Source organism: Carettochelys insculpta, chromosome 5 (genome assembly GCF_033958435.1).
Source record: "Carettochelys insculpta isolate YL-2023 chromosome 5, ASM3395843v1, whole genome shotgun sequence".
NCBI lineage: Eukaryota > Metazoa > Chordata > Testudines > Carettochelyidae > Carettochelys > Carettochelys insculpta.
This window is the reverse complement of record NC_134141.1, coordinates 51,089,929-51,102,969: the sequence shown is the minus strand read 5'-3', so window position 1 is coordinate 51,102,969 and position 13,041 is coordinate 51,089,929. Positions and strand designations below refer to the sequence as shown.

General features: G+C 44.6%; 1 protein-coding gene across 9 annotated transcripts in view; it reads left to right on the top strand.

Moving 5' to 3' along the window:
- The window catches only part of SECISBP2 (SECIS binding protein 2), a 63,630-nt gene that overhangs the window by 41,956 nt on the left and 8,633 nt on the right, over nucleotides 1-13,041 (top strand). For all 9 annotated transcript variants that reach the window (XM_074995073.1, XM_074995071.1, XM_074995072.1 and 6 more), the window contains 2 exons: nucleotides 4,611-4,780; nucleotides 6,903-7,032. In XM_074995073.1, coding sequence (XP_074851174.1) covers nucleotides 4,611-4,780; nucleotides 6,903-7,032 — 300 coding nt within the window. The remainder of the gene's footprint in view (nucleotides 1-4,610; nucleotides 4,781-6,902; nucleotides 7,033-13,041) is intronic.

The window sequence follows — 13,041 nt, the reverse complement described above, 5'->3', positions numbered from 1 at the left end:
AGCCCTGAAGGTGGGATCTGACTCACCCTGTCCAGGGTGCTCTCAGCTCCTTTCCCAGTTTGTGGCTAGTCTCTGACCACTGGACTTAGGCCATAACCAGGTCAAAGCTTAGCGCTCACTTGGAACTAAGTACTGCTGGGCTCCCAGAAAGCATAGGCATCTGCTTGGATTGAGCTCCTGAATGAAACTGCCAGGCTCTAGCCCTGCAGCGTCTTTTATATTGGCTTGCTGGGCTGTGGTTGGCTGCCACTGAGACAGCCACTCTATCCTCCCTGGAAGACCTCTTGTCTGCGCCTCACTGAGTTTGGCAAGACCTCTGGCCTCCTCTAGAGGGTGTCAGAGCTTAGTTCACCCCATCACACTTCCATTATACATGTCTTCCAAGGAAAACGTACACTAAACTACCTAATTCAAGTAGAAATGGATTAAGTTTTTCCTATTACTTGACAAAGATTAAGAATTTCTCTCCTTATTTTGGTATTGTGGAAACAATATACTGAGTTGAATGAACTCTTAAATACCATAAAGTTAATTTCATAACTCTTTTTAATGCTGTGCCATTCTTGAGATTTCAAAGTATTTTATTAGTACAGTAGTCCCTCAAGGTACACGAGGGTTGTGTTCCGCTCAGGTCCTGCGTACCTTGAATTTTGCTAAGTTGGGGAGGGCTTGGGGGTGGGTTAGGGCACTGGGAGTGGGCAGGGGGTGCCCACAGCTGCTGTGTCCCAGGCGCTCCGGGGGGAGCGCTTGCAGATGGCATTTATCTGAGGCCGGGAGAGCCTGTGGCAGGGAGCTGGAGCCCCGTGCCCAGGGAGTTGAGCCAGTGTGTGTGTGGAGTCGGGGGGGTTGAGCCAGGTTGGGGAGGGGTTGAACTGGGGTGCATGGAGGGGTTGAACTTGGGACGGATGTGGGGGTTGGGGCATGGGGTTGGAGGGGAGCCCCAGTTGTGTGGCTGGAGCCCCCCGTGGGGGAGGGAAGCTGGAGCACCAGGGGGGCTGAGCTGGGTCCACGGGGGCAGAGGACTTGGGTGCGTTGAGCCAGTGGGTGGGGTTTGCCACACTGCTCTGGGAAGGGGGGTTTAGGCAGCCTGGCTGCCCGCAGTGGCAGGCATCTAGGCAAGCTAAAAGCCTTCCCCCTACCTTCCTAGAGTGGTGTCTAGCACTGCTCTGGGAAGGCAGGGAGAAGGGAGTCTTAGCCTGCCTGGCTGATTGCAGCTGTGGGAAGCTAGGAAGGCTAACAGCCCAGCAGCTTCACATTGTGCAAAACTCACGTTAGTGTGAGTTTTGCACAGTGTGAAGCCATGTAAAATGACGGTTGGCTGTATGTACTTTATTAATACTGTGCCATTCTTGAGATTTCAAAGGAATAACTGGAAATACCAATTATCAATGGTTTTTGTCTTTGTTCATTCTGAGAGCTTGGAATACTTTGTGTATAACCTTTCATCTAATATTTACGGCTGCTGAAATATAATTTTGGAGATGTAACAACAATACCAATTGTTAATCGTAACTCAAATAATAGTTTAAAATTGTCCTCATGGAAGTATGTTTTAAGTGTGAATTGGAGGGCAGAGGACAGGGTAAGTGGTGCAGCAGGAAGCAGAGCATTATGAATCATAGTATCTTCTCCTATAGTAGAATTACATTAGATTACTTGTCTGGTGTTGTCACACAGGGGGGATGAGAATATCTTGGCTGTACTTAGGAGGGATAAGATGACTATTGCATTATCAAGAATTTTTTAAGATTCAAGTGTTTACTTGATTAACCCAAATTTAGCCTGTCTTATAGATATTTCACAGTCTTTATGCTAACCACTGATAGAACTGCAAAGAAGTAAAGAGAATAGGAAGAGTCAAAGAAATCTAATAGTGTGACAAAGATAGTATTTATCCACATTATTGCCTTTGTACTGTATACTTCATTTTGCAAAGTACAGTAAAAATGAGTGGCTCAGTCATAGTATTTAAACAAGTTAAAATGTTGTCATGGATGTTTACATATAAAGCATTTGTTATCTTAAGAAAGAACTGGAAGGGATCACATCGCAGCTATGTTAAGATACTGACTTGTGTGACAGCTTCAGAGGTTATTAACTGCAAGTTAATTTGTCCCAGAAACAGCAAATAGCAGTCTGGAGTGGTGATCTCCTTTACTTTGTTCTCAATCATCAGCAGATTGATTCTTGACTAGTTGGATTGAACAATATTTTTATTATAGCTGCCAATTATTAGTAGGTAAGACAAATGCACTTGGATTAATTTAATGTATGAAGGTAATTGTTTGACTTTTGGGCTAATTTTGGAAATGCTGTAAGTAGACACAGCAAAAGTATAAATGTCTTCAGCAACACTAGCAAGGGCTCAGTAAATTTAAAACACTGAGTAAGTTCTTAATTATTTTTTACAGGACGAGAATACACAGGTGACATGCTTTGTTTGAGATGTATTGGAGTGTAAAGATTTTGTGCATGAATTGGAAGCAGCTCATAACCTGTAGCGCTACTTACATATGCCTCTGTTCCTTGGCTGTGTTCTAAATTCAGTTCTCATTTTCTAAGTTTCACCTTAAAGAAGCTGTCTTGTAGCAGTTTGAAGTAATCTGAATGCAGGGTAGCTAATCAGCTCTGAGTAACTTGCTTGATATTAGAAGGTTACTGACTAAACTCCCTTATGTTTTAAGTAGAGGCAGTTGAGAGATAAGGAGAGCCATATATAACATTTTCAGTAACATGTGGCAAGTTCACTCCGACTGTTACTTGTGTCTTATTCCTTGAAGTACTAAATCAGTGCTTTTTTCCTGGAAAAAAGGTGGCATAAATCAAAACTCAATCTGCCCAGAAGCCCAACCCCCTCGTGCGAGGGCCCAGACTGCCCCCTGGGCAGCTTAATAGGCCTGCACGGGGTCCAAATAGGGTTGCCAGATTTTCAGAATGCTTATGAGGGACAACCCCCTCCCGCCCCCCACTGCTGTAACCCACTCCCCCTCCCCCAGAGCCAGGCAGCCCTAGCCCTCTGCTTTAACCCAATCCCTGCTCCTATCCCCCAGAGCCAGGCCCCCCCAGGCCCCCCAAACTCTACATAATGTCCTCCCCCTCCCCCAGAGCTAGGCACCCTTAGCACAAACTGAGTGCGGCAATTTACAAGAGCTGCTGCTGGGGCCTCAGGAGCAGCGGGAGCCACGTGAGCCAGGAACCAGGCGAGTTGCGCTGGCCAGAGCAGCAGCCCCTGTGAGCCGTGCCAGCAGGAGCTGCACTGGCTGGAACCATGCCAGCCAGAGCAGTGCCCTGTGTGAGCCACTCTGGCAGGAGCTGCACCAACCAGGAGCCGGGGCCTGTGCGAGCCATGCTGGAAAAATGGCAGTGCTGCTGGTGGTGTGAGCCAGATAAAAAGGGCTCCGTGGGCTGGATTCTGGCCCATGGGCTGCACACCCCTGCCTTAGCCCCACACCATGCATGGCTCCGGCCACAGTGCTGTGGCTGGGACTCTGGGATGGGGGGGTCTCGGCCCCACACTGTAGAGGGTTCTGGGCCTGGCCCTGTGACATGAGGGCTGGGGAGGGAAGCGCTGACCTCGTGGTGTGCAAGGCCCCAGCTCCAGCAAACAGGACTCCAGGCCTGCTCCAGCCCCTCCTTTCCTGCCTCCAGCTCCAGCCCCAACCCAACAATGCACCTGAGGGGCAACCGGCAGAGGCAGCAGCTCGGAGTTGCATTTAAAAACAGTGGTGGCGGTGGGGGAAAGAAAGGTGTCGGTGTGCCGTTCCGTCAGGGGAAGAATCCCTGCAGTAAGGGAAATGATTTCTGTGCAGATCCAGAAAATGTCACAGATTTGATGCAGCTACAGACTCTTATTGGGGACATGTTAAAGGAAAAGGTGGTCTAGTGATTAGGGTGCTAGGCTGCACCTGGATCTCCCAAGGGTCATGCTGTGTTCTAGCACAGAGTTCCCATGGGCAAGGCACTTGTGCCTCAGTTCCCCATGTGTAATGGGGATAATATTTCCCCACATCAGAGGAGCATTCTGAGGATGACTGCATGGTGAAGTGCTGAAATACGATGGTGGAAGCCATACAAGTACCTTAGTATTTCACTGTTCATCTGTTACACTCTTATAGAAACTGGGTGATGTTGGCTTGCAAGTAGTTCACAAAGGGGAAGATGGAGGAGATTAGACACCTCTAATTTATTCACAACAAATAACTCTAGAATCGCCAGCACGTCCATGAAGACGTCATATGTCTGTGTAGGTTGAAGGAACAAAATCCCAACTGGGAAATTTCGTAGAACTTCAGGTTGCCTAAAATTTCTCAGTTTGGATTGGTATACTACTGAATATAGCCTGCATTGCAGTATTTTGCTTAATTTCTTCATATTTTTGAGATTGGGAAATAAGTGCTAATTAAGGTGATGGTATAGTAGAGGTGAGTGAGGTAATGTTTGTGAAGGCATTGACACAGACTAAACCTCCCTTCTTCCCCCAACTCAATATTGCATAACAAGTCTCTCTGTATGGTAGGGAATGTGTTACAGTCAAACACTAAACTTGCCTTAGATTTTGTTCATATGTTAATATTGAGTTTCAGCTGTCTGATAATTCTCTCTTACTTCAGTTGGTGGTGCCATACCATTGCTTTCAAAGGAACCTACAACAGTAACGAAAAATCAGCAGTTAAATCAAGGGAAGACACCACATAATCCGTTGGACTCCAGTGCACCTTTGGTAAAGAAAGGAAAGCAGAGAGAAGTCCCCAGAGCCAAGAAACCAACCGCTCTTAAAAAGGTGCTCCAATTTGTTACCTTTTATGAAACATTTCTACTATTCTCTTCAAGCATATCACCATCCTCTGCTAAGTCTATTAATCGAGATTTCAGCCTTGGTACAAGTTCAGTTCTAGAAATATTTGATTTTTTTTTTTTTTAAAGTCCCCTTAGAAGGTCAAGCTAACTATATAATCAGTGTTCCAAATTTGCATTCTCCACTCCGAATTTCAGCTATTTCATAGCACAAGGACTGCAAGTCTGAAAAGTCACTCAAATTCTTGGGATGAGGAAACGTACTCCATACCATATTGTCTAGTATAGCCTACCTGTGCTCAGTGCAAGTTTGGCTAGGGTGATCTGATTCCTAGCCGAAATTAGAGCTGCCTAAGTGCTTTTCTAATCTCTGCCTGGTTGCCTATGGTGCTTTTTATGGAAGTTGAAAGTATAAGGACATCCAGACACCTTCCCATAGCTCTTGACCATGGTTTTATGCTAGGGGCAGTGATGTAGCATTAGTTCAATAGAGTCTTGAAAACAGGATAGTTCTGCATGGCTTAAATGCACCTGAAAATTGTACAGTACAAAAACATGAAGAAGCAATGTGCCATGTACTGTGTTGGATGTATGTAGCCTTGCTTTATCAGTTTACTGACAGTAACTTTAAGGGATGAGGGCCATGTTTTGTGGGCTTTTTAAAAAGTCTGTGCAATGTTCAATACATTTAGGAGCTATTGTAATAGATGGGTTTGCTTTTTCTTGTTGTTGTTCCCCCTCTTGCAAATGGGCCCTGTAGCATGAGTAGTGAATAAGCTTGGAACAAGTATAATGAGCTAATAGCAGCATACGTGTTACCTGCAGAAATGGCTAGCTACACTGGGGGCTGTTGCAAATGCAGGGAAGGGTAATTGATTTCAAGTGGCTGTCCTCTGCTGTGCTGCTATAGCTAGAATTGTAATGAGTCCCCAGACTGGATCCAGTACTACACAATATGCCCCTTTATCATTCTGTACCACCACTCCTTCTTCTTTGTATCCTTTAGATTTACATCTTTCCCCCTGCCCCAGCCTCACCCCCTCAGTGTGGTGTGCTACAGACTGACTGGATTTTATATGTGGGATGAGATGGAATGGGAAGGGGTAGCGCCTCAGTCCTGTGAAGTACATTGCATAGGCTGTGTCTCCACTAGAGAGCTTTGTTGACAAAACTGGGTTTTGTCAACAAAACCTGCAGAGTATCTACACACAAAATGTGTTTTGTCAACAGAAACTGTCAACAAAAAAGCCCTCTAGACACTCTGGGGGGCCCTTTTGTCAACAGAGCGGATCAAAGGATCAATCCGCTTTTGTGTGTAGAGACAATATGTCGACAGAAGTTTTGTTGGAACATCTCTTCCGCCAGTAACTCCTGTAGACAGATGCTTCTAGTGCAGACCTAGCTCTAGAGTTTGATTTATTATCCCTGGTGTGGACATGCTAATTCGAATTTACAGGGTGCCCTTATTGGTGATGGTACTCCTGCCCCCTGTTAGGAATAAGGGAAGTCGATGGGAGCAAACCCTCCCATTGACCTCTCTTATTGGAGATGGTATGGGAGCTGAGTTGAGGAGCATCAATTCCAGCTATGTAATTCATTTTGCTAGAATTGCTTACCTTAGTTTGACCTTCCGCTGAAGTGTAGACCTGCCCATAGTCCTTGTAGCTGGCCGCCAGCACTCAGGTGCCACCCAGCTGATCAGCAGAGCACCCACAGCCAGCAGCGTGTTTTTCTATTGGTGGTGAACATATGCATGTGCTTTGATGCATTAAAATAATTTATTCTACCCATGGATGGAAAAAATGAGAGGGAACGTCGCCCACCAGACGGCTTTTTTTTTTCCAGTTAGGATGGTAGCCATGTTACAGCAGGTGCCGAAAGTACATCTCTTCCCTTTGATCTAGAGGCAGGCAAGAGCATATGTAGCTTTTGGTTTGAGTCTTTACTCTAACCGACATCAGGGTGCCTGAACATGGTGTGAAAGAATACACCTGCAGTGAAACACAAGCCTTGCATGACACAAAGGAATTAATGTTTGTTTGTGGGGTCTTGTTGTTAAAACTTAGTTATATGATGTCTGCATGACACTGAACTGTTCAATATTTAAGATTATTCTGAAAGAAAGAGAACAACGAAAACAGCACCTGGCAGTGATTCCAAAAGATGATGGAGATACTGTTCATCAGTGTGAAGAATCCACAACTGAAGATCATCCACTTTCTCAGGATACCAAGACAGGTATTTCCTGATGCTGCAGATCTTATATTTGTATTGGGCCGGGGGGAGGACTTGTAAATTTTAAAGAGCTAGCTAAACAGGTGCAGCAACACTGGTAATGTCACTCTGCACTGGCACTTCCGGGTGAATTGACAATACGGTGTGTAGGGGGACGTGTGGGTGTAATTACACTTGCTCCGTTTAAAAAAACTTGCACAAAAGCTGTATGAAATGAAGATTAGCATAGAGGTCCCTCCTCCACTAGGGGGTTCGAAAAGGTTCTTTTGCAGAGCACTATTCCAGCCCAGTTAGAAGAGCATGTCAAAGCTGATAACCTGTGTCCGTGCTGCTGAATAGTGGGCAGTCTAATTAATTATTGTTGCCTCCTTTCTACACATGTTGAATTTACTCTATTTGTAACTGTGAGTACGTCTTCACTACAGAGAAGATCAACCCTGCTATGGCTGATCTTCTGGAGTTCGATTTAACGTGCCTAGTTTGACCTGCTACATCAAACTTACACTCCTGCCCCTCAGCGCCCTCCTGCACTGCAAGCCCCAGTCCTGAGCCTCACCACCTCAGCCTCACCTTGGAGCCTGCACCTTCAGCTGAAGCCCTCATATGCCTGCACTCTAGGCCTGAGCCCCCTCCCACACTCAGAACCCCTTGGACCCACTCCTGCTACATGAATTTTGTTATGTGCACCAATATGAAGGTGATAAGTCACACATCACCTCCCTAGTGGTGCACATGTGAAAATTAATTTCGCTGAGGGGTGGAAACAATAAGAGGGAACATGGTCATTGAGGTGTTGCCATATTTAGTTCCTACCATGTTGGACCTGTGCGCTCTTAAGCTTCCCTTGGTGTGAGTAGGCTGCAGCATTTTGTCTTTTCTTGACCTCTCAAGTAGTCTTTGTTTTACTAAGCCATTGAAATGAGGTCCCACCTCTCTGGAGACATAGGCCCAGGTCTAGGACTGACCCCTTTCTCCCCCCAGCCTCCCCAGCAACTTAAGCGTACCTTTTCCCAGAACTCCAGCTGGGTTTGTACATCATTTCTTGTGGGATTACAGCCTTTTTTAAGGGTTTCAGGCATTTTCCTTTAGCATAGGAAAAAACAATAAAGTATGTACACAAACTTCCCTGCTCAGTTTTCTCACTCCTCTGACATAAGCCCAAAGAATGCTTTAGAGCCCTCCACAGTGTTCAGGAGCCATCTCATTCAGTTCATGATTTCTCTGAATCATGGAGTCTGCTTTGCTCCTGCAGCCAGCTCTTTACTTCTGCTTCTGGTCTCTTCTGTCCCACTCTCTCTCACTCCCACATACAGTGTCCTGCTCTTGTCCTGCACAAGTTTCCTCTTAAATGGCAGGCATGTGACCCTTCTTCAGACATGTCAATCCCTTTTGTCAGGTAACCTTGCCCTCTTCACCCTGCCTCTCCCTTCCTCCCCCAGTTGTCTTTTCAAGTAAACAAAGTCCCCCGGTGGTTTTCTCTCCTTCAGTTACTACCCCCAGGAAGTTCACACTTGAAAAACTGGTTTATCATGGGTGGCAGTTGTTTGTCCAAGAGTGTTGCATGTGCGTGGTTAATCAGCAAAGTTTAATAAACCTCCATTGTCATCTTTGTGTCGGGTGCAAGAATTTGTCCTGCCAGTTCTTCTGGCTTCAGCTCAGTGTAGGGGCAAAAGATATCAGAAAAGGCAGACAAGCCTACACTGAAAATAGCATTGGAAGTTTCACATAGCACACAGAGTCCCCAGTATCAAATAGAAATTGTTAACTGTACATAGATTGCCCAAATGGTCACACAACTCTCTACGGATGCATCTACACTAGGAACTAACATTGAAGTTAGGCACTACATCAAAGTAGCCAGCAGAGAGTCTACACACATTTTCCCTTAGTTCGAAGTTAACTTAGAAGTAGGGAGCCCAACTTCAAAGTCCTTACTCCATTCCTGGGAATGGAATAGTGCCATACTTCATAGTTTAACTTAGAAGTAGGGTGTGTGTAGACACTCTGCTTCGAAGTTGCACTTCGAAGTAAGCAACTTTAAAGTTAGTTTTGTAGTGTAGACACAGCCTACATGTCTCCTGCAGCATTACCTAGATTGAATCTATATCTCTAAAATCTTTATATATAAGAATTAGTCCTGTAGCACCTTAGAGACTAACCAATTTATTAGGTCATGACCTTTTGTGGGTAAGACCTGCTTCTTCAGATGTTTTTTCCCATGAAAGCTCATGCCCTAATAAACTGGTTAGTCTCTGATGCTGTGTGTAGACTGCAGGCTTCTGTCAGGAGTGCACAGGTCTCCCACCAGAAATCTGCTGCTTCAGGAGCATTCTGCCGACATCCTGGTCATGCTTGTTCCACAAGGACGGCTCGGCGGGGGGAGCGGTGGTTTCTCAGAATTTAGCCCCACGTGAGCGGGCCAAATGCCAGGAAAGCCCCTCCTGACAGAACAGTTGGCAGGAGATATGCAAATAAATTGCACAATTTGCATATCTTTTGCCAACAGTTCTCGGCAATATAGACATAGCCTAAGGTGCTCCAGGACTGCTTGTTGTTTGTGAAATTGCACAGTAACACAGCTACCCCGAGTCTAAAATCTTTTTCTCAGTTAGGTCATCTCATCTTCTCCTCTTCCAATATAAACTACTAACTGTTTTGTTTAGTTTGCGTAGTCAGTGGGGATTCCAGTCAATCATTTCCAAAGGGAAACTGCTCCATACAGGTTGATAGATCATATTGTTGCAGTGGGTTTTTTTTTTTAATATATCAGCAATGTTTCCCCTTATTAACTTTATTCCATTATTTCCAGTTAAATCTGCACAGAATAATGGAAGACCTGTTGTTTTATATATATATGTTATGAGTTGACATTTAGATATTGTTTGAGTCTTGCCTTTGGCAGTCTCTTGTGCACATTAGTCGCTCACTGTCTGCTCTTAGCTGAGGTCCTTTTGGTAATTTAACTGGAGAGCAAAGTTTGTAACTTAAGAGCTTATATCTTAAACTGTTCTAAAATGCCACATACATATTTACATTTTGCTTTAAAAGTATTGACATTAGTGAGAAGGAGGAGGGAAGACTGCAGTTGGCAGTAACCTCTGACTAATGTACTCATGCCATATGCCACCCAGTCTCTGAAAAATGTAGCTGAGCCAGGTGTACACTAAAACATTTAGGTTGACCCAGATATGTTGCTCAAGGATATGAAAATCCACATCTCTGAACTATATAGTTAAGCTATCCTATTACTACTATAGACAGTTCGTAAGCTGATAGAAGAATTGTTCCATCAACCTAGCTATTACCTCTCAGGTAATATGATAAAAATGCAGATGCTTCTGATGCAGTGCTTTTGATGAAAAATGCTTTTAAGTCATTGACCTAGTACGGCCTGCATAGTGGGTTAGGGTTGGCATAGCAGTTGGATACAGATATTCAAAATCTGAGGTGATGTTGAGTGAGCAGTGGCAAATTTCTGATGGCCATTCTTCTATACACTGGGGACTGGGATGGCAGCTTCCTAGCTCATAGAAATCCTCTTCATACTTCTCCAAATTACACACGCTAATCTCCTCATAGGTTGCACAGAACAAAGCATGGGACTCTAGTAACCTCTAATAAATTAGGAATTTTCCTTGTACCAGCCCAAAAAAAATAAAATTGTGATTATCAGCACAGTAACTTACAACAGCATCAGGAAACTCTTGGTCCAAAGTCAGTTATCCACACTTCCTTGTGAATCTGCCATCTCCTCTATCCTTATTAGAAAAGTTAGAGCTGCAGCTATATCAAGTACTTATGCAAAGCTCAAACTATTCTTAATTAGTGTGTTCTGACTTCCAGTTAAAGGTGGCCGAGTGCTCAAAATGTTTGTGGTAGTATTAAGCGCAATACTCTCATAACAATAACTTGAGCATGATCAAAGAAACACAAATGGCTTCAACTTTCATCTGTGTCGGCATGATCAAAGTGATTACAGAACTCAGGAAGTGAACCCATAACAGAAAACCTATTCTAATTATGGGTGTAAAGTTTACATTTCCTATTGTAAAAGCATAATGCTGGCATCAGTAAAAGAATTATTTTTATTTATGAAAAATTGGCAGCATATATTTCAGTTTATAATTAGTCCATTCTCTGCCAACCAAGAGATCATGTTTATCAATTTTATTTCTCAAACAGATGTCGTTACCTTGAAAAAGGGGTCTGAAGGAAATGTCAGATGTTAGAAAAAGTTTAGTCATGTTGTCCTTTTTAAAACCGTCACAGCAAACTTCAAATTCTGTTCATCCATGTAAATTTATATAGAAAAAATAATAGTACACAAACTGTAATTATTTTATTTATATATATATATATATATAAAATCAATGATCCTCTAATTCAAATGTGTGTAAATTTTTAACATGTATTCAGTTGGAAATCTTGTTGTAAGTGTAACTGTGATAGCACTACCATCCATAATATTACTGTCCCAACTTGGGGTCAGGATAAAGATAGTGGTACAAGTTGAGATTACTTTGTCATGGGCATACATGCCCCATAATCAGCTCTAACAACCATGAGCATAGTGAGAATGCCTTGAAAATTGGTTTAACTCAACAGGGGCTGGGGTTGATTTTTGGCATAGTGGGAGAGGATAACATCCCTTTAACATGAATGAGTCAATTTGCACTCCTCAGAGTTATTGGACTGTATGGCTACGTCTACACGTGAAGCCTACATCGAAGTAGCTTATTTCAATGTAGTGACATCGAAATAGGCTATTTCGATGAATAACGTCTACACGTCCTCCAGGGCTGGCAACGTCGACGTTCAACATCGACGTTGCGCAGCACCACATCGAAATAGGCGCTGCGAGGGAACGTCTACACGCCAAAGTAGCACACATCGAAATAAGGGTGCCAGGCACAGCTGCAGACAGGGTCACAGGGCGGACTAAACAGCAAGCCGCTCCCTTAAAGGGCCCCTCCCAGACACACTTGCACTAAACAGCACAAGATCCACAGAGCCAACAACTGGTTGCAGACCCTGTGCCTGCAGCATGGATCCCCAGCTGCAGCAGCAGCAGCCAGAAGCCCTGGGCTAAGGGCTGCTGCACACGGTGATCATAGAGCCCCACAGGGGCTGGAGAGAGAGCGTCTCTCAACCCCTCAGCTGATGGCCGCCATGGCGGACCCCGCTATTTCGATGTTGCGGGACGTGGATTGGCTACACGTGCCCTACTTCGATGTTCAACTTCGAAGTAGGGCGCTATTCCCATCCCTTCATGGGGTTAGCGGCTTCGACGTCTCGCCACCTAACGTCGATGTTAACATCGAAATAGTGCCCAACACGTGTAGCCGTGACGGGCGCTATTTTGAAGTTAGTGCCGCTACTTCGAAGTAGCGTGCACGTGTAGACACGGCTTATTTGTGCCAGTGGAGTGTTCTGATTCACACTGCCAGTTCACATATCTGCAATCCTCTTATACTAAAGAGAGTTCTGCAAAGCCACTTCCCCAGTCACTGAAGTGGAATCCATGTTCTGGGCTTGCCTTGTGCTTCATTTGCTTACTCCAGTTGGTAGATAATGCTTCTCAAAAACTGTGAGTTACCACCTTTCTTCTTCCCCATGGTACCTGCAAACCTACTGATTGTATGGAAGGAACAAGAGGAAGGCAGAGGTGGAAGTGAAGTATTCCCAAGAAGCCAGCAGTGCCCCATTCGCTACAACCATTACCACCTCAAGCAAGTGAGATTCAGTGCTCAAAAACTTGTCTGAAAAGTTAAGATTGATTGACACTGTGCAGTACCTTTCCAGAATGTCTAACACACCTAAACTTAAACTGCCTAAAACCAAGCAATATGGAATTAAAGCACATACCAGGCCAGCACTTCAACCCTAGCTGCCCTCCTTGATCAATGCCCTGGTCACCACCTAACAGACATTGTCGCAGTCTTTCCTTGCTAGCAGTAAGGAGCACTACTGGGACACAGAATGAATACCGTAGGAGACACTGAGAATGGCAAA